This window comes from Rhinichthys klamathensis, unplaced genomic scaffold, assembly GCF_029890125.1.
Source record: "Rhinichthys klamathensis goyatoka isolate OS25496 unplaced genomic scaffold, OSU_Roscu_1.1 h1tg000196l_1, whole genome shotgun sequence".
Lineage (NCBI taxonomy): Eukaryota > Metazoa > Chordata > Actinopteri > Cypriniformes > Leuciscidae > Rhinichthys > Rhinichthys klamathensis.
Genome location: NW_026606722.1, coordinates 8,634,075 through 8,651,353, shown reverse-complemented (window position 1 = coordinate 8,651,353; position 17,279 = coordinate 8,634,075). Strand labels below are relative to the sequence as shown.

The following is a 17,279-nucleotide window of genomic DNA, read 5'->3' as shown; positions in this document are numbered from 1 at the left end:
GCATTTGGCGAGTTGGAGGGAGTTAATCTCAATCCCTGAATGTTGCGCTCCTGTTTGTCATTGTGCACGAAACCTCACGCCAATAAATCATCAGAAATATTGCTGACTTGTGCGTCTCAAGCGCCTCTTTACGCTCGTCCTAATGCCTGCTAGTTGTTTGTTAGTTATTTGTTGTTGAAAATAGAAACGTCTTTAGACATGGAAAATCGATTTTACAATCGATTCAATGAACACTTATGTGTCAAAAATCTAACAGGATTTTTTCACAAAAGTGACAGCCCTAGTGGACACTAAAATAGCTATCGTTACAGTTATCATGCTTGGTGTGTACGGGCCTTTGTTGCTTACTTACTAAGCACTAAACTGTCTTTTCAGCTGCTGAACCCAGAAGACGATTTACACCCCGGTAAGATCCGAGACTCGAATCGCTCCACGCTGCTGGCCACCATTCAGGAGCACGGATACCCCACCATCAACCTGGGCATCGTGGGAGACAAGTGAGTGTCTTTCACCCAATCATACACACATATCAATAATCGTGTGCCAGATTTTAACTACATAGAAACTGAATGGATTTTACCAATCAATTCTTGATTAATAAACCATTTTAATTTTTGCACAGTATGTTTTTGTTTGTTTGAGAACTAAGGATTGAACAAACAATAGTACGTATAACCAGACGTGTCAGGGGTGTATAGAAAAATAAATTTTCCAAATACATTTTAATGTCAGTTTTAAATTGTTTAAACAGGCTGTTTTTTTTTCACAGTCTCTCACTTCCGCAAAAATAGATCAATGATTTTGATGACATCAGTCCGCACTTCAGCTTTTCATCCAATCAAATGCTTTCTAGAATCTGAAGCTCCGCCCCCTACATTATAAATAGATGCTGAAGCTGCGGCTGAAATCGGTCACTTGTTCACACATTTACTGTTTTCTACATGGTGAATGGCACATAGTGCACTATGTAAGCAATAAGGTACGAGAGGCTGTGCTGTATCGTGAATAAGTAACGGCTGAAGGGCGTTGTTAGGCACGACGCGAAGCGGAGTGCCTGCAACCCCTTCAGCCGTTACTTATTCACGATACAGCACTTGCCTCGAGTACCTTATTGCTTTTATAAAACGGTTACCACACAATATTAAAGAAAAAAAAAATTATTAGTGGAAATTTCATGGAAGTTAAATCAATAAAAGCATTAAAAGCATTCCTTCCGCTAGAAAAAAAATAGTCCCTGACCGTGAACAACAACGTTCCAATGTGTAATATGCATGAAAGCTCAAATAAAAACAACAAACCGTTCTCAAACTTGTCTCATTCTTTTTATTTTTTACAACACAATATTTGTGAAATTTCCTCACACAAATAGGCATAGCTTATCTCTCAGCATGAGAAAACGTTTACTTTTTTGTTTATTCCGTTATTTTCTCTCTGCACTAAACTAAATATTTACATAGCCTATAAATAAAAACACAAGGGCACATATTTTGATAGATAACAGTTAGGTCTTTAATCTATTTTATTAATGTTATCAATTCAGTTATTAAAATGCTGCCTAACAAGAGATTCTTTTTTATTGTTGTTTATTTAAATTTATTTGAACATCTCCGTTAATTGTGCACGCATTAAATATTTGTCTCATTTCAATCGGCTCCACTGTGGTGATATTTAACGCGGTTCTCTTTAGTTGGGGCTCAGCACTGTCAGCAGTGTTTTCTGTTGCAGCAAGAATGTCGCTCCAGTGCTTTCTTTGTTTTAAGTTTGGCCTCCAGTAGCTCTGTAGTGAACTTTCACACTTATGTCCACTCACAGACATAATTTCCCTCGATTCGAGACCAGCATCGGACAATCTCTGCACCATGGTGCTGCGAAGGCAGTGATTTGTGTAAACCTTTGAGGTGCCTGCTGCTTTACAAATTCTCTGCAACATTGTTGCGAGGTAGTTCACACCCATAGGCTCTCTTGTGTACCTGCAACAGTCAAAAACGAGAAAAAACTTTAACACAACAAGATTTAACACAAATTATAAATAGCTAATATGATTTATGTGCCGCTGCGTGATCTACGTACCAAACACATTTAGAGAGGTTTTGCTTTTTGGGGTGAAGGTAAAAAGCAGGGGGGTTAGATGGCAGAAGAGAAACGTACTTCTCTAGAGAGGCAACGGGACAAAGCGGGTTCCCAGTTTGTTGGAACATGAAGCCACGCCTGCTCTCCTTATTTCTGTCATGTGGGTCCTTATGGTTTTTTGTGTCTTCATTGAAGCTCATTGTGACATACTTTACACCATTTTCGTTTGTTAAAATGCGGAATGAGTCTGGAATGAGTTCTCGGTTCCCCTCTTTTCCTCTACGTCCGAAGTGTAACTGCACGTCAAACCAGACTTTGTTAACGAGTCCTTCAGGTGTGTTAGGATTAAGCGCATCGGACAGTTTTATGGTGCTGAAATCTTTCGTAGAAATCGATGTGTGATGCTCCGTTTTATCACGACCCTCTCTTCTCATTGTCTTTACGACTCCAACGAAAACATTATTGGATGAGGTGAATTCGCTGTCTCTCATCAGACACCAGGACAAACTCAAAGGTGGATCATTCAGGAATCTGTTCACACCCGCACGTAACGCTACATAGCTACTGATCCCATATTTTTCGCCTTTGGAGCTTCTGACAGTTCCGTAGAAGTCACGGAGAAGTGCGTTGAGTTCCGTCTTGGTGATTTGTTTAAAATCAATGCTGCAACCCTTTTCACTACACCAGTCACCGAAGCATTTCACTGCCCATTGGGTTTGCTGCACGGTATTTTTTTCATTACGAGTCTTCTCGAATGTATCAATGTTACATTTCAGCACTTCAGCATGACGGTTCATATTTGTAGAAGTCTCTACAAATTGTTCCTCAAACCACTTATCCATCGTCATGCCACCTAATAAATCGAAATTTACTTTAAACATTTTAGCCTTTTTAATTCTTACGTTTTTTGTCTGTTTATGTTGATACGTGTGGTTGCTAAGGGTGTTGCTAAGGGCGCAGTGATAAATAGAACCGTTGGGTGAAGCGGTCATAGCCGTGTTTTATCGTGAATAAAGCACAGCTATTGACCAATCAGAATCAAGGATTGTAACTAACCGTTTTATAAATAGGGGTTAGGGAACGATTCAGACAGTGTAAATATGTTTTCCATTGGGGCGAATGAAGTCTGGTTTCATGTTAGTGTCACTCGAACCACCACAGATCCGGTTCAGAGACACGATACACAGAGCGGATCATGTGATCGAGTCACTCAGACTAGAAAACGTATTGGACATGTTTGATTTCTGCACAGATTGCTGTATTTTAAAGTGACATGGAGGCGATTATGAGGAGAGACGGTTTGAGATTCAGAGGAAACTGCGGCTTTACTGAGTTCAACAGCTTTGGATGAGCTGTGATGTAAACGAAACGCTATTGGCTATTTTAAAAAAGGGGAGGAGCTGCTCGATATGTCCCGCCCTGTCTTCCTGTTTCAGTGGAAATTACGTCAACACACTGAATAATACTGCGCATTTCAAGGCCTTTTAGAGAAGTGCTGAGCTGAGCTGCCATCTAGTGGTCTAAAAGAGAATAAAGTCGATGCGCCTTTTACCCCGGTGCGCCCGTTGTAGCCTATACAGTCCCTCCAGAAAAACGCGATTATGCGATCGCATGATTTAGTGCATAATCAGCAAAAGTCCGCATATTTATGCGGGGGCCGCACTTTTTCAAATACGCCGCACTTTCGCCGCATAAATTGCCGATTTCCGTGCAAAATATGCGGGGCTTGCATGATTTCATAATCCTCGCATTTTCGTTGCAAAAAAGTCACGTATATCTTAGCAGAAAGTTGAAAAATGTTGCGTTTGCTTCACACGGGAGCAGCCGTTTCCCCATGTTGCCATGGGAACGTTATGAAGTGACGTAATCACGCGACGTGAACATCATCGAAAAGCTGTAACACAGGAGCACACTTTATTTTTTCATATTTAATTTATTCATTTTTACAGAAGTTGTAGCATATTCCTTTGGTAAAGCTACAGAACTTGTTTGACTCATCAATGTTTTGTAAGTTTGATGTGTTTATTAAAGGGGCCACACCTTATTTCCACTCGTTACAGTCTGAAATAAAACAAGATGAGAACTGAAATATTCCCAGCACTTTCTGTGATGTAGTGTGCTTGCTTATCATAGGAAGTAATAAGAAATGACTCTTTACATTAAGGTAGGAGCCTAGTGAGAACAGGGTGTTGGGGGAATCACTTTTTTTCTCTTTTTCATCAAACCGCAGTTTTTGCAAGTTCCCGCAATTTCATCGCATAAAATTGCATAAATATCCCGCATATTCCATCGCATTTTTGAAGAAAACGGGCCGCATAATCAAGGATTTTTGCCCGCAACAATCACAAAAAAACTCTGCGTTTTTCTGGAAGGACTGCCTATATATATTTTTTGTTTTGTTTTGGTATTTTGACGTGTCATTTGCAATGGTAACTGTTACCTTGGTGTCCCACAGCCCTGATGACCTGTTGAATGCTCTGAATGAGGGAATCAGTCGTGCCGACGTCATCATCACCTCAGGGGGCGTGTCTATGGGGGAGAAGGTACAAGACGTTTATATGCTTTCTATTTTGTTGGTTGCTTTGTAAAGACAAAATCAACAGCTAAATGGTGTTTCTGTAATATTTGGTTTGATGATGTTCCAAATGCAGGAATGTCCTTGTTAAAGGAAAAACTGCAATTTTAGGAAGATGCATGGAAAAGCATAACACGTCGTCCGATGATGTGCAGACTTTGAGTTTGATTTAGTAATCACTGCTTTATACTGACATCTAGTGGCTGGATGGTAGTAAGACCCGCTGACCCCTTCAGATGAGATGTATCTCACTGAGATTTTCACATCAAAGAGTTTTACACCTAAAGAAATGAGGTGCCTTGTACTTTACATAATTACAGATCTGTTTAAAATGATGTACACTCACATTAGATAAGAGAATACTGTGTTTCTACAATCAGAAAACTTTATTTGTCACACAGTAGTTATTTGCAATTGGTCCAAGTTCACTGCATCATTGAGATCATTTGAAATGGATGTTTTCACAGGATTACCTGAAACAGGTACTTGATATCGATCTTCATGCTCAGATACACTTTGGACGTGTCTTCATGAAACCAGGGTGAGTCTTTGAAGAAGCGTGTGACATTTGCGTAGAGATTGTAAACAAGTGATGCAGATTCAGGGTGTTTTCACACTTAAATCCTCATTAAATGAAACAAACACTTTAACTGGATGGAAGTTGAATAGAAAAAGTCCAACAAGTAGACTTGGATGCCAGTCCGTTTATTTTATTTTATTATATTATATTTGTTTAGAAAAGTAATAGAAGAATAGAAATAATAATTAATAGAAATTAATCAAAAAATAAATATTAATATATTTTATTACTGGATCGAAATTGATTAGAAAAACCAAAGATTAGCCAGTCTGTTTAATCCATTTTATTTTAATTTTAATGTTTTTTTTTGTTTTGTTTTTAAGTAATAGAAATAATAATTGATAGAAATTATTATATTTTTTTTAAAAGTAATATATTTTGTAAAAACGTTGCAACTTCTTTACATGGATCGTGTATTTTTGCATAACGCTCAGAAAGGCTTGAATGTGTAGTTTATGATACCAAAAATAGGTGTGCCATTATGGGTACCTGTAATGAGCAAAAATGCTTGTATGTTTGTTTAATTTAACTGAAAATAACGTAAAATAGAGTGCTTTGTATTCACAATGCACGTTTATAGGTGAACCCCATTTCACCACAGACTTAAAGCGAACCGTATTCAGACCGTGTCTTAGTTCAGTTCGCTGAAAGCGATCTCATGCAGGATAAACTTGTGACCTGCTCTCAGCTTGAAATAAACCCAGTGTGAAAACACCCTGATATTGAGTGTCAGACTATGAGAATCGGTCCACGTGGGTTTTGAGCTCTGGTTTGTCTTCCGTTAGTCTCCCCACAACATTTGCCACTCTTGATATGGACGGGTCTCGAAAACTTATCTTTGCTCTGCCAGGTAGGGACGGTGAGAGAGTTTATTGGTGTATTTTTCAAAACACATACTAGTCTGTAATTTATCACAGATTTCACTATTTTTTTTGTCTATTATGTTTCTTCAATTTAATGAGCAACCGTCTCTCGTGCTTCACAGGTAATCCCGTGTCAGCGGTCGTAACATGTAACCTCTTCGTCATTCCTGCCTTGAGGAAGATGCAGGGAATCTTAGACCCACGGCCCACCATAATAAAAGCCCGGGTAAGACCATTACCAGAAGTAATAATAACAGAGCACTTTTACACACTGTAAAAAAAAATCAAACAAATGTACAAAAAAATTTATTTTGTTGACCTCAAGTATTTGTCCAAAACTTTACCGTAGTTGTCCCAACTTTCCAAATTGAGTTATCTAAACAAACACGTTGAACGTTAAACAATGTTGTGCCGGTTCCTAGCATGCATTGCAGCTTGAAAAAATAATGTGGTAACTATTATTAAAAAAATGATCATTGCTTTGCATTTACTGGCTTAATTTATGCTGCTGTTGTTGTTGTCTGTTATTTAGCTGTCATATTACTGAATTAACATTTGAATCAGCATCATTACTCCAGTCTTCAGTGTCACATGATCCTTCAGAAATCACTCTAATATGATGGTTTGCTGCTCAAGAAACATTTCTGATTATTACCAATGTTGAAAACAGTTGTGCTGCTTCATATTTCTGTGGAAACTGAAGAAAAAAATTGGATTCTTTGATCAATAGAAAGCTCAAAAGAGCATAGAAATCTTTTATAATATTATAAATGTCTTTACTGTCACTTTTGATTGATTTAATGCATTCTATTAAGTTATTTCAAAAAAGTTAAAGACCTTTAACTTGTGTCAGTGCATTAACTTTAAAACAGTAATTTCAATAATCTATTGACAGCCCTAATAATAATAAATACATTTTAAAAAACTCAAATCTGCTTGATTTGTTTGCAGTTGTCATGTGATGTGAAGCTGGATCCACGTCCTGAGTATCACCGCTGTATTTTGACGTGGCACCATCAGGAACCTCTGCCATGGGCACAGAGCACAGGTAACACACCTATTATCTCTCTTCTGCCCGAGTGACCGACAGATTTACTGACCTGCGTTTTATAATATCTCCTTATTATACTCTCTTATTTGTCTTTGAGAACTTGTCATGAAAGCATCGTTAGCCAACTGTGGTCGCAAGTTGTGTCGTTATCAGCATAGTTCAACGGGTCTGTGTTTCCCGAAAACATAGTTGTGTGGTCTGAGAAAAATGAGAAATAGTCCTCAGATGCCATGTCCGTCATTTATAGCAAAACATCTAGCGTTAATTCGATCTCAAACAGATTCATTAAAAGTAGAGATGCACCGATTACAATTTTCTAGGCCGATTCCGGTTTTCATTGAGTTTGACCTGCCGATTCTGATTTTATTTTTTCTAACTACTTTTTTATTTTCAATACCACAAATATTTATTTTCTATATATTTTTTTATTTATAAAACACCATATACTTTTAGCCAAACTGAATAATAAAAACAAGTTTAATGGGTAAATTTTCTATAAATATTTTCTATAAAGAGTCTTCATTTTAATTTCTGACATAGCCTACTCCAGTTCTTGTTAAAACACACAAGACACTTTTTGTGTGAAATCATATTTATTTTGTCTATCAAAAGTGTGCTTTCACTTTAATTGAGCGTGAGCAGCGCAGCAAAAATAGACTCGGCGCCGAAACCGCTTCACTGCTGCTCGACGCTCACGCGCTGCTCCTGTTCCCGGTGTGAATGCACTTGTTGATTAACATGCACGGCGAAAAAAATATGTGCGTTCCGTGTGCACGTGTGATGCTGATGATGCGCGATGTTAATCATGCGCCGCCCGAGTGCATTTTGACCGGCATAAAATCGGCATATGTCAGACTGACCGGCCAGTCGCCGATCATGGCCGATCACGTGAAAATCGGCCAATTCTGGTCACCAGCCGATCAATCGGTGCATCTCTAATTAAAAGACGTTATTACTCCACCACCTGCGTGACATCATTAACCAACGTGGTTGAACAACCATTTTGTGACAATATGTAACATCCCTTACTATAACCCTGAGCTTCAGCTTCTAAAGCAATTGTAAACACAGTTAATAATGTTGTCGGTTTCACCGTATCAGTCTTTAATGGCATTGATGGTTCCATGAAAAACCTTTAACCCTTTCGTTCCAAAAAAAGGTTCTTTAGATTATTAAAATGATCTTTACACTAAGAAAAAAATGGTTCTTTTATGAACTGATCACTGAAAGGTTCTTTGGGGAATCAAAAAATGGTGTGGGGGGTTTATAGCATTGCTTCCCTTTTGGAAGCTTAATTTTTAAGGGCCCTATCAAACAGCAAGTGTTTTTTGCTAGTTTCAGCCCGACGCAGTTATCATTTTCATGTCCTGTGCCACATTGTTTAGAAAGCAAATGCATTTGCGCCCATGGACTGCTGGTCTGAGAACCAGGTGTGTGTTCAGGCGCATTGTTGGTGCGTTGCTATTTTGAAGAACTGAAATAGACTGAGCCATTGACCAACTGAAACCTGGTCTAAAGTCAATGGCACAATATTTTTTTGTTATTTAAAGGGCGCATTAGTAATATGAGCCTATAGGCGGGAGCAGAGGCGTGCACAGGGGGGGGGGGGGGGGGGGTTGTATTGTGTATTGTGCCCTTTTCTGATCATTGTAAATAAATAAAATTGTAAATTGATAATAAATAACAATACACTTACACACCCTTGCCACTAACAATAATAATACAAACAAATATTATATATAAAAAAATTTGGCGAAGAAGTGGTAGGCAGAGTTTCCTTTGCAGCGCCTCGTACGCATTTAACGGTTCTGGTAGCTACGCACTACGCAGCAGTTCGCGGGAGTCTTCAAACGAGCAGCAGGTAACGTTAAAGTTAATACGGAAAATTACATTTATCCTACGATCACCATGCTACTCTAAAAGTTGCGGCAGCAAGCGAGTTATTCTTAACTATAATAAAAGTATAACTCGATTTCAGACGCATTCTGAGTGACAATGTTTTTCGTTTTTATCCAAGGAATAAAAGTGCAAGGGGAAATACATCTAGTTAAGTGAAATCTTAAGTCAATGTCCAACTCTAAATTGTAAGGAACTTATATCTTTGATTTCATAGTAACGCTTTACAATAAGGTTCATTTGTTCATTACTCATGTATGAACTAGCATGAACTAACCATGAGCAACACATTTGTTACTGTATCTTAGTTAATAATACAACTGTTAATTGTTTATTCATGTTATGTCACAGTCAGTGCATTAACTAATGATAACAAATACAACTTTTGATTTTAATGTTTTAGTAAATGCTGAAATTAATATTAACTAAGATTAATAAATGCTGTAGAAGTGCAGTTCATTATTAGCTAATGCTAACTAATTTAACTAATGAAACCTTACTGTAAAGTGTTACTGATTCATGATAGCTAACACTGCCTTTCATACATATAATACATACATTAAGTTTACAACATCAACAAAACTAAAAATTAGTTTTCCATAAAATTATTAATTTTACCTTCTTGATTCTCACTGTTTTGTTTGGTAAAGTAAATAATATTTAGTAATATTATGATAATTTCCCTATTTTCATTTGATGTGTTATGCATTCTAATAATTGTAAAAACATTTTCTTAGAATGCCAAGGAAAGAAAGAATAAAAATTTAAAAATCAAGGAACTCTATGATGCAGCCAAAGGAAGCATCCCTCTCACAAGTTGGCTGAATAGGTAGAATAAAAATGCAGGTACTGTTAAATTAAATATAAAAAAAAATTAGTGCCCTTTTTGGTCCCTCCGCCCCTGCCCCTGAGGAGGTCTGTGCACGCCACAGGCGGGAGCACAGTACACTTTGCTTATTACACACACACTTTGCTTATTATACACACACTCTGCTTATTACACACACACAGGGATGCGCAGCAGCACACAAACATGCCAAATATTAAAAATAAAAGGATTACAATGTAAAAGATTAATATTGTGTAAATAAAGATATGGTGGAATCCGGCTTGTTGCTCTTTAACCTCGCGCACGAGCAGATCCGTTTCTTCGCTAGAGAAGCGTTCAGTTTTTCCTCTTGCAAATTCCTCCATGTAAATAGCGAATCCGCCATGGCGCGAACGCAAATGGCTTTTAAAGGGAATGGGAGGTGAGACCCTGATTGGTTTATTTCACGTTAAGCCCCTGAAACACACCCATTACTCATTGAGAGAAGAGGGACAACTCTTTTAGACCATGAGCCGAGTGCGCCGACCACTTTTCCCGTTGTTAAACTAGCAAAAGTGGATTCGGACACACCCTAAGTGCACTTGCGCCCTGTGCTTTAGACCATGAGCTCAGATCATTAAGGGCCCTTTTACACACCTACCTTGTTTGGTCCGGACTTTCTGACTTTTTAGTTTGGTCCAAATCAAAATTGCAGGTGTGAAACCTTCCCCGGACCACGGTCCGGACCAAACAGATGAAATTTGGTCCGACGAAAAGGGGAAATCTCGGTCCGGATCAAACTGAACAAAGGTTTGGTTCGTTTCTAGTGTGAAGGCATTTCTGTATGGTTCGGACTTTCAGACCTTTTACAGGAAGATCCGGTGGTTCCCGCATAGCCGAAAAAACAGAAGGTGGCAGGAAAAATGATCCGTGTAACACATGGGGAGAGGAGGAGACGAGGTTTTTAATTAAAGTATGGTCTGATGACATAAGAAGTCAACTTGCAGTCTTCTCCTCCTTTCCTGCCGGCGACGATAAAATGTTCGCACGACGAGGACGTTCATTTGGCGAATTTGAACTAGCCTTGTGTATAGTTGGTGCTGCAGGTAATTATGCCATAAAAATAACAATATATTTCCAACGATATGCGTCTGTTCATTCATGTTGTCAAAGTTACCCGCCGAATTGACAACACGCTGACGTCAGACACACGTCCATTTACAAACCAATCAATGTCAAGATGCAGCCCACATAGATGATGACGACAGGACGCAAGTGTGTCACGTAAAGTTCTTTAGTGCGCTCGCAGAATTGCAGTGTGAAACCAAACCAAAACTTTCTGAAAGTATAAAATGTATCAAAACGTGAACTTTGGTTCGGACCTTGGTGCGGACTTTCAGGTGTGAAAATGCCCTAAAATAGAAGAACTTTCAGCCTTTTCTTCCTCTCTCTCTGTCTTTGTCCAGGGAACCAGGTTAGCAGCCGACTCATGAGCATGCGCAGCGCTAACGGACTCCTGATGCTACCTCCCAAAACCGAGCAATACGTGGAGCTGCACAAGGGCGAGGTGGTGGACGTGATGGTCATCGGCCGTCTATGATGACAGAAGCGGGCAGAAGGACAGAGAGTGACGGGTGGTTCACGGTGCATGTTCACATATCATTGACTGTAATATGCAACGGCACAGCTAGTTTTTATTGATTTGGATAACGCTGAAGTATAGTCAACATCTTGATCACAAAACTAGATACATATGAGAAAAAAAATCTATTATTTCAAAGAAAGAAAAAATATAACTTTTAAATTATAAAATCTAATTATAAAAAGAGATTTATTCTGTATTATTATTATTATTATTACATTTTTCTTGTCATTATTATTAATTATTATTATTATTATATTAAGGCAACTTTATTCTTTTCATTGCAGTTGCTTTGTGTGTTCAATGCTAGATCTTATAGCTGTAGCATTTTAATAGAAAACTGTAGGTGCCTGCCCGGAGATAAAAAAAAAAAAGAAAAAAGAAAAGAGAGAATATTATTTCCCCGTTTTAACGTAAAAACAGACAAGTAAATGAAAAACGACTGCTTTTGTTTTTTTTCGGACATGGGGAAGAACACAACAACTTGAAATCCGGACTCTGGAGGGTGGCACTTTTTGTCTTACGTGTCATTGACGTGACACTTTTACTTTTCCTCCCATTAGTAGGCATCATTATGACATCACAAAGAGCTTTGCTTGTCGTTTATCTCGTGAGTCTTGTTTGTGTGCGCAGTGCCAAACGCGTGGGTGCACGAAGGTCGTGCCCGGGGGAACACGGGCCTGGTCACCCAATCCCTGAAGCTTCCTTATAATCACATGACCTGGTGTAGCCCCGCCCCCTTCCCCCAGGGGGTGGAGTCACAGGCGAACATTTTATTTGAATATACTTTAAAAAGAGGAGAGAAAAAAAACAACAGCTTATTTAAGTGCTGACTGCCTTTTTAATCAACTACACAAAAATGTACAGTAAAAAAAGAACAATTGAATTGTACAGATAAATGTGACCAGCACTCCTGCGGAATATGACCAAGCAATGAGGAGACATTGAACAAATCTGTATAATAACATTTTCTGTAATGATAAGAACCTAATGAGAGAGACTACAATAATAAAATCCTTGATCATTATATAAAAATAGCATTGTGGAATTTTCTTGTAATAAAATGAATAAAAACATAATTCCTTAACGTGTGTGATTATGGTCTACTAATTCACCAGTGCATTCATTCACTAATTCTGCTGTGTTTTATACATATAATTTTTAATGAGCTGTGTGTGTGTGTGTGTGTGTGTGTGTGTGTGTGTGTGTGTGTGTGTGTGTGTGTGTGTGTGTGTGTGTGTGTGTGTGTGTGTGTGTGTGTGTGTGTGTGTGTGTGTGTGTGTGTGTGTGTGTGTGTGTGTGTGTGTGTGTGTGTGTGTGTGTGTGTGTGTGTGTGTGTGTGTGTGTGTGTGTGTGTGTGTGTGAGAGAGAGAGAGAGAGAGAGAGAGAGAGAGAGAGAGAGAGAGAGAGAGAGAGAGAGAGAGAGAGAGAGAGAGAGAGAGAGAGAGAGAGAGAGAGAGAGAGAGAGAGAGAGAGAGAGAGAGAGAGAGAGAGAGAGAGAGAGAGAGAGAGAGAGAGAGAGAGCGTGTGTGTGTGTGTTTGTGGGTCTTCATTATTATATTATATTATATTATAATTGATTGTAAATGACCAAAATGCTTTTTGTAAATACATTTTTTAAGGTAATTTATTTTGTTATTTTTTTCTAAAACTAAATTATGGTACTGCTTCTTAATCTCATTTCATTAAATCATATGCTTTTTTTGGACTCTCTCTCTCTCTCTCTCTCTCTCTATATATATATATATATATATATATATATATATATATTTACTTTTATAAAAAAAAATGTTAAAATATTTAGTTATATATAATCATTTTATTTTTAAATTTTTTCCTCAGTGACTGCATCCATCCAATCATGCTTTTTTGGTGATTTAAAAATTGAAATAATAATATATATGTATATATTTCAATTTTTAAATCTCCAAAAAAGCATATGATTGGATGGATGCATGCAGTCAATTTGAGGGAAAGAAATGTGAAAATAAAAATGATTATATATAACAAAACAAAAAAAATGTACTACAAAGTTATTGCTCCAAAGAATTTGAGATTTAATGTCAATTTGTAGTCTACATATGGGTTATGACATTTTGAAAATAAAAAGACCCGGATGAATGATATCAGTAGCTGTAGACTCAGAGCGTAATTGCAGACGTGATGAAGATGATGATGATGAGATGTTGAAGCAGCATTAACACCTCAGTCTCGTGGCGCTGACGGGTTTACAGGAGATTACTGAACTCATGAAGTCACAGCTGATCAAGTTTATCCTCAGACACCTGAGCTGTGGAGTGGACACACACTTCTACTGGACCTCAGTGAAAACACCACTGGAATTATCACTCTATTGACCTTTAACAGCTGATGAGACCCGGGACTCCATGCACACAGTGAGTAATATGTGTAGCTTTGTTTACATTTATAAATAGTCATTTACTTTTATGATTGCGTTGCGTTGCGTTTGGTTCATGTTGGGCTGCTGTAGTTTAGTATTTACTGACTGAAAGGTCAAAGGTTCAAACGTACAAGAAAGTACAAGAGGAAAGACTTGCAAGAACATTTGCTGTTATATAAGTGTATCTAGTCGGACACATTAGTGGCACTTAGAAGGTCAATTACTGCTGGATTTATGCTAGAAACGGTTGCAAGTAATATAATAACCGCATAAAATAAAGTGAAAAGATAAAATGCTGACCAGAATTAAATATTTCACTCAATCCCTTGCAAAAATAGTATCCGCAGTTTCTGCCAAAGTACCTTCGCTTTCTTTGTTTCTGTCATTAGATTTTTTACTTAGGCTATTTCATTGATTTATTATGGTTTTAGTAGCTGTGAGATTGTGTTCGTGTTTGTAAGGGATGTTTGGTCAGCATGAAGTTATTTATAGGTGACTGTTTGTTGGCAAGTAGATCAACGGTCCTGTAATTAGATGTAAATAATCTGACGATATTAATCTAGATTGACATTGTGTTTTAAGGTGTAAAAGATACATGAACAAAACAGATGTCCATTTGAATCCTCTTTAATGTGTAAGGTGGGATAAGGAACTGTGTGTGTGTGTGTGTGTGTGTGTGTGTGTGTGTGTGGCCTGGTAAACCCTAAGTTATTGGGACAAAATGTCACCCAAAAAAATACCAAAATCTTTGTCCTTGTGGGGAGATGTTTTGGTACCCATGAGGAAAACCACTTATAAATCAGACTACAGGATATTTTTTGTAAATATAAAAATGCAGAAAGTGTGAGATGGTCCTCACTGCAGAACATGAAATCCACGGGGAGGAGTCAGATCCAGATCCAACTCCTCCCACCTTACATATACCTAAACCTACCCATCTCCGCCCCCTGATCCCTAAACACACCCCTAATCCCTAAACCCACCCCTAATCCTACCCATCTCCACCCCTCGGATCTTGATCCGACTCCTCCCTGTGGATCTTATGTACTGCATTGAGGTGCTACTGGAGAGTGTTGTGTGATGAGCAGGTTTAGGGGTCGGGTTATTGTGTGTGTGTGTGTGTGTGTGTGTGTGTGTGTGTGTGTGTGTGTGTGTGTGTGTGTGTGTGTGTGTGTGTGTGTGTGTGTGTGTGTGTGATGGGTAGGTTTAGGGGTCGAGTTAGTGTGTGTGTGTGTGTGTGTGTGATGGGTAGGTTTAGGGGTCGAGTTAGTGTGTGTGTGTGATGGGTAGGTTTAGGGGTCGAGTCAGTGTGTGTGTGTGATGGGTAGGTTTAGGGGTCGAGTTATGTGTGTGTGTCAGTGTGTGTGTGTGTGTGTGTGTGTGATGGGTAGGTTTAGGTGTCGAGTTAGTGTGTGTGTGTGTGATGGGTAGGTTTAGGGGTCGGGTTAGTGTGTGTGTGTGTGTGTGATGGCTGGGTTTAGGGGTCGGGTTAGTGTGTGTGTGTGTGTGTGTGTGTGATGGGTAGGTTTAGGGGTCAGGTTAGTGTAAGTAGAGAGAATATACAGTTTGTACAGTAAACCATTACGTCTATGGAATGTCCCCATTTAGATAGCTAGAAAACGTGTGTGTGTGTGTGATTCTGAAATCGGCTGTAAGTAATCTCAGATGAACAGATGGTCGTTTTTCACTGCCACCTGTTACTTTAAACACAGCTGAAAGTCTGAATGTGTGACTGCTGAAACTTGATTGGTTCCTTCAGAGGAAGTAGATTTCACCCAAAGTTTTGAAAGTTGCCTGTATTGTGCAGTTTAGTGGTGCCAAAATTACACACTTCACCTTTAAAGGGCTCATATCATAAATCGAATTCTCCTTGATCTTTTGAGATAAGAGTTTCTAATCAAATCTCATCACATAACCGTCCAAATCCAAAACAAGTTAGTTTTACTAGTAAGCATGTAGTTTTATGTCATATTTTATATATACAATAGTGGCCGAAAATGAGCTAGCCTAGGAAAATTGGCATCTTCAAATATTATTAAAATGCTTATTTTGTAAGCATATTGCGCAGTTGTGCATTGATAACACAATGAAACATACCAAATTGTGGCGACATCATTTTGGCCAGGCTATCATATAAAGAATTTATGAACACGTGCAAAAAACAAGAGAGAACCAATGAAATATTAATAACTGATTATGTTGTAGTCAACTTAGGCTATGCTTTTTGCTGTTAGCTTTTTGTTTTCTATGATTTTTTTTTTTTTTTTTTTTTTGCATAGTTTGCCAAATAATTTTGTCAGATAATCAAGTGTAGTTTAGTGTTTTGTTCTTCCCTCATACTTAAAAAAAAATATTAAATATTAAAAACAAATTTGCCTTCGGACATGACTTTTGGCCACCACTGTACAGAATGTGTGTATATATTGTTTCAGGGTATGAATATGCATCAATGTCTTGTGCTCTGAACTCTTGTAGTTTACTGTGTCGACCTTCACTATAAAACAGCCATGTTAACGTTACACATGAACGGGGACATGACGGAGGACAGAGACGTGGACGGTCCTGACAAACTCATCGCTCGATGCTGCACACACCAGACGGGAGAATCCCGAGACACTTCAGAGATGAAGGAGGAGGAGGAAGAGGCTTTTGAACGGGAAACTGATGATCTGAACTCTTCCTCGGGTCAGGAGTTGACACAGAGCAAGATTGAGGGCAACAAACATCCCTTTTTTGATGTGATGGACGTTGCCAAGTCGAGCACAGAAGAGGAAACTGCAACAGGTGAGAGACACTAGAGGGTTAACGGCTATACATGTTGAACAACCTGCAACGGCATCATGTTCAGGAGCGAGCGGGAATAGTCTGAAAGACCTGCAGTAAAAACTTAGAAAATTAGCCAGTTCTAAAGTAGTAAATACAGATTATTTTACAGATACACTACCGTTCAAAAGTTTGGGGTCGGTACGATTTTAAATACTTTTAAAAGAATTCTATTCTGCTAACCATGGCTGCGCTTATTTGATTAAAAATACAACAAAAATCAGTTATAGTATTAAATATTATTCCAGTGTAAATCAGCTGTTTTCTGTGTGAATATATAGTAAAGTGTAATTTATTCCTGTGATCAAAGCTGAATTTTCAGCATCACCAGTGTCAGTGTCTTCAGTGTCAAATGATCCTTCACAAATCAGTATAATATGAGGATTTGATGCTCAAGAAACATTTATTATTATTATCAATGTTGAAACAGTTGTTGGTCTGTCAGTTGTACAGTTTTTTTTAGGATTCTTTGATGAATAGGAAGTTCAAAAGAACAGCATTTGTTTGAAATAGAATCTTTTGTAACATTATAAATGTCTTTACTGTCCTTGATAAATAAAAGTATTGATT

General features: G+C 38.2%; 3 protein-coding genes across 10 annotated transcripts in view; 2 read left to right on the top strand and 1 right to left on the bottom strand.

The window, feature by feature from the left end:
* Positions 1 to 12,572, top strand: part of gphnb (gephyrin b) — a 127,789-nt gene extending 115,217 nt beyond the window's left edge. For 5 of the 7 annotated variants that reach the window (XM_056262849.1, XM_056262854.1, XM_056262853.1 and 2 more), the window contains 7 exons: positions 376 to 497; positions 4,526 to 4,613; positions 5,113 to 5,186; positions 6,011 to 6,084; positions 6,211 to 6,314; positions 7,040 to 7,136; positions 11,310 to 12,572. In XM_056262849.1, coding sequence (XP_056118824.1) covers positions 376 to 497; positions 4,526 to 4,613; positions 5,113 to 5,186; positions 6,011 to 6,084; positions 6,211 to 6,314; positions 7,040 to 7,136; positions 11,310 to 11,443 — 693 coding nt within the window. In that variant the 3' untranslated portion in view covers positions 11,444 to 12,572. The remainder of the gene's footprint in view (positions 1 to 375; positions 498 to 4,525; positions 4,614 to 5,112; positions 5,187 to 6,010; positions 6,085 to 6,210; positions 6,315 to 7,039; positions 7,137 to 11,309) is intronic. The other 2 variants (XM_056262855.1, XM_056262850.1) reach the window with 1 other exon arrangement.
* On the bottom strand, positions 1,556 to 3,131 carry LOC130096177 (uncharacterized). 2 transcript variants are annotated; one of them, XM_056262858.1, is made up of 3 exons: positions 2,998 to 3,131; positions 2,071 to 2,789; positions 1,556 to 1,970 (listed from the first exon to the last, which is right to left on the bottom strand). In XM_056262858.1, exons 2-3 carry the CDS (start codon positions 2,559 to 2,561, stop codon positions 1,574 to 1,576), a joined length of 888 nt encoding a protein of 295 aa, XP_056118833.1. In that variant the 5' UTR covers positions 2,562 to 2,789; positions 2,998 to 3,131; the 3' UTR covers positions 1,556 to 1,573. The 2 variants fall into 2 exon arrangements, with proteins under 2 accessions (XP_056118833.1, XP_056118832.1); XM_056262857.1 differs by lacking the exon at positions 2,998 to 3,131 and having other exon boundaries at positions 2,071 to 2,973.
* A 1,172-nt stretch (positions 12,573 to 13,744) lies between the features above and the next one.
* The window catches only part of pals1b (protein associated with LIN7 1, MAGUK p55 family member b), a 71,679-nt gene continuing 68,144 nt past the window's right edge, over positions 13,745 to 17,279 (top strand). The window contains exons 1-2 of the mRNA XM_056262856.1: positions 13,745 to 13,881; positions 16,392 to 16,670. Of these exons, the coding sequence (XP_056118831.1) occupies positions 16,394 to 16,670 (277 nt within the window). The 5' untranslated portion in view covers positions 13,745 to 13,881; positions 16,392 to 16,393. The remainder of the gene's footprint in view (positions 13,882 to 16,391; positions 16,671 to 17,279) is intronic.

Excerpts from the sequence above, each read along its gene's own strand:
- LOC130096177 (XM_056262857.1), bottom strand. The coding sequence starts at position 2,951 with ATGTTTAAAGTAAATTTCGATTTATTAGGTGGCATGACGATGGATAAG. Across the intron at positions 1,971-2,070 it reads AACCTCTCTAAATGTGTTTG|GTACACAAGAGAGCCTATGG; the intron begins GTACGTAGATCA and ends TGACTGTTGCAG.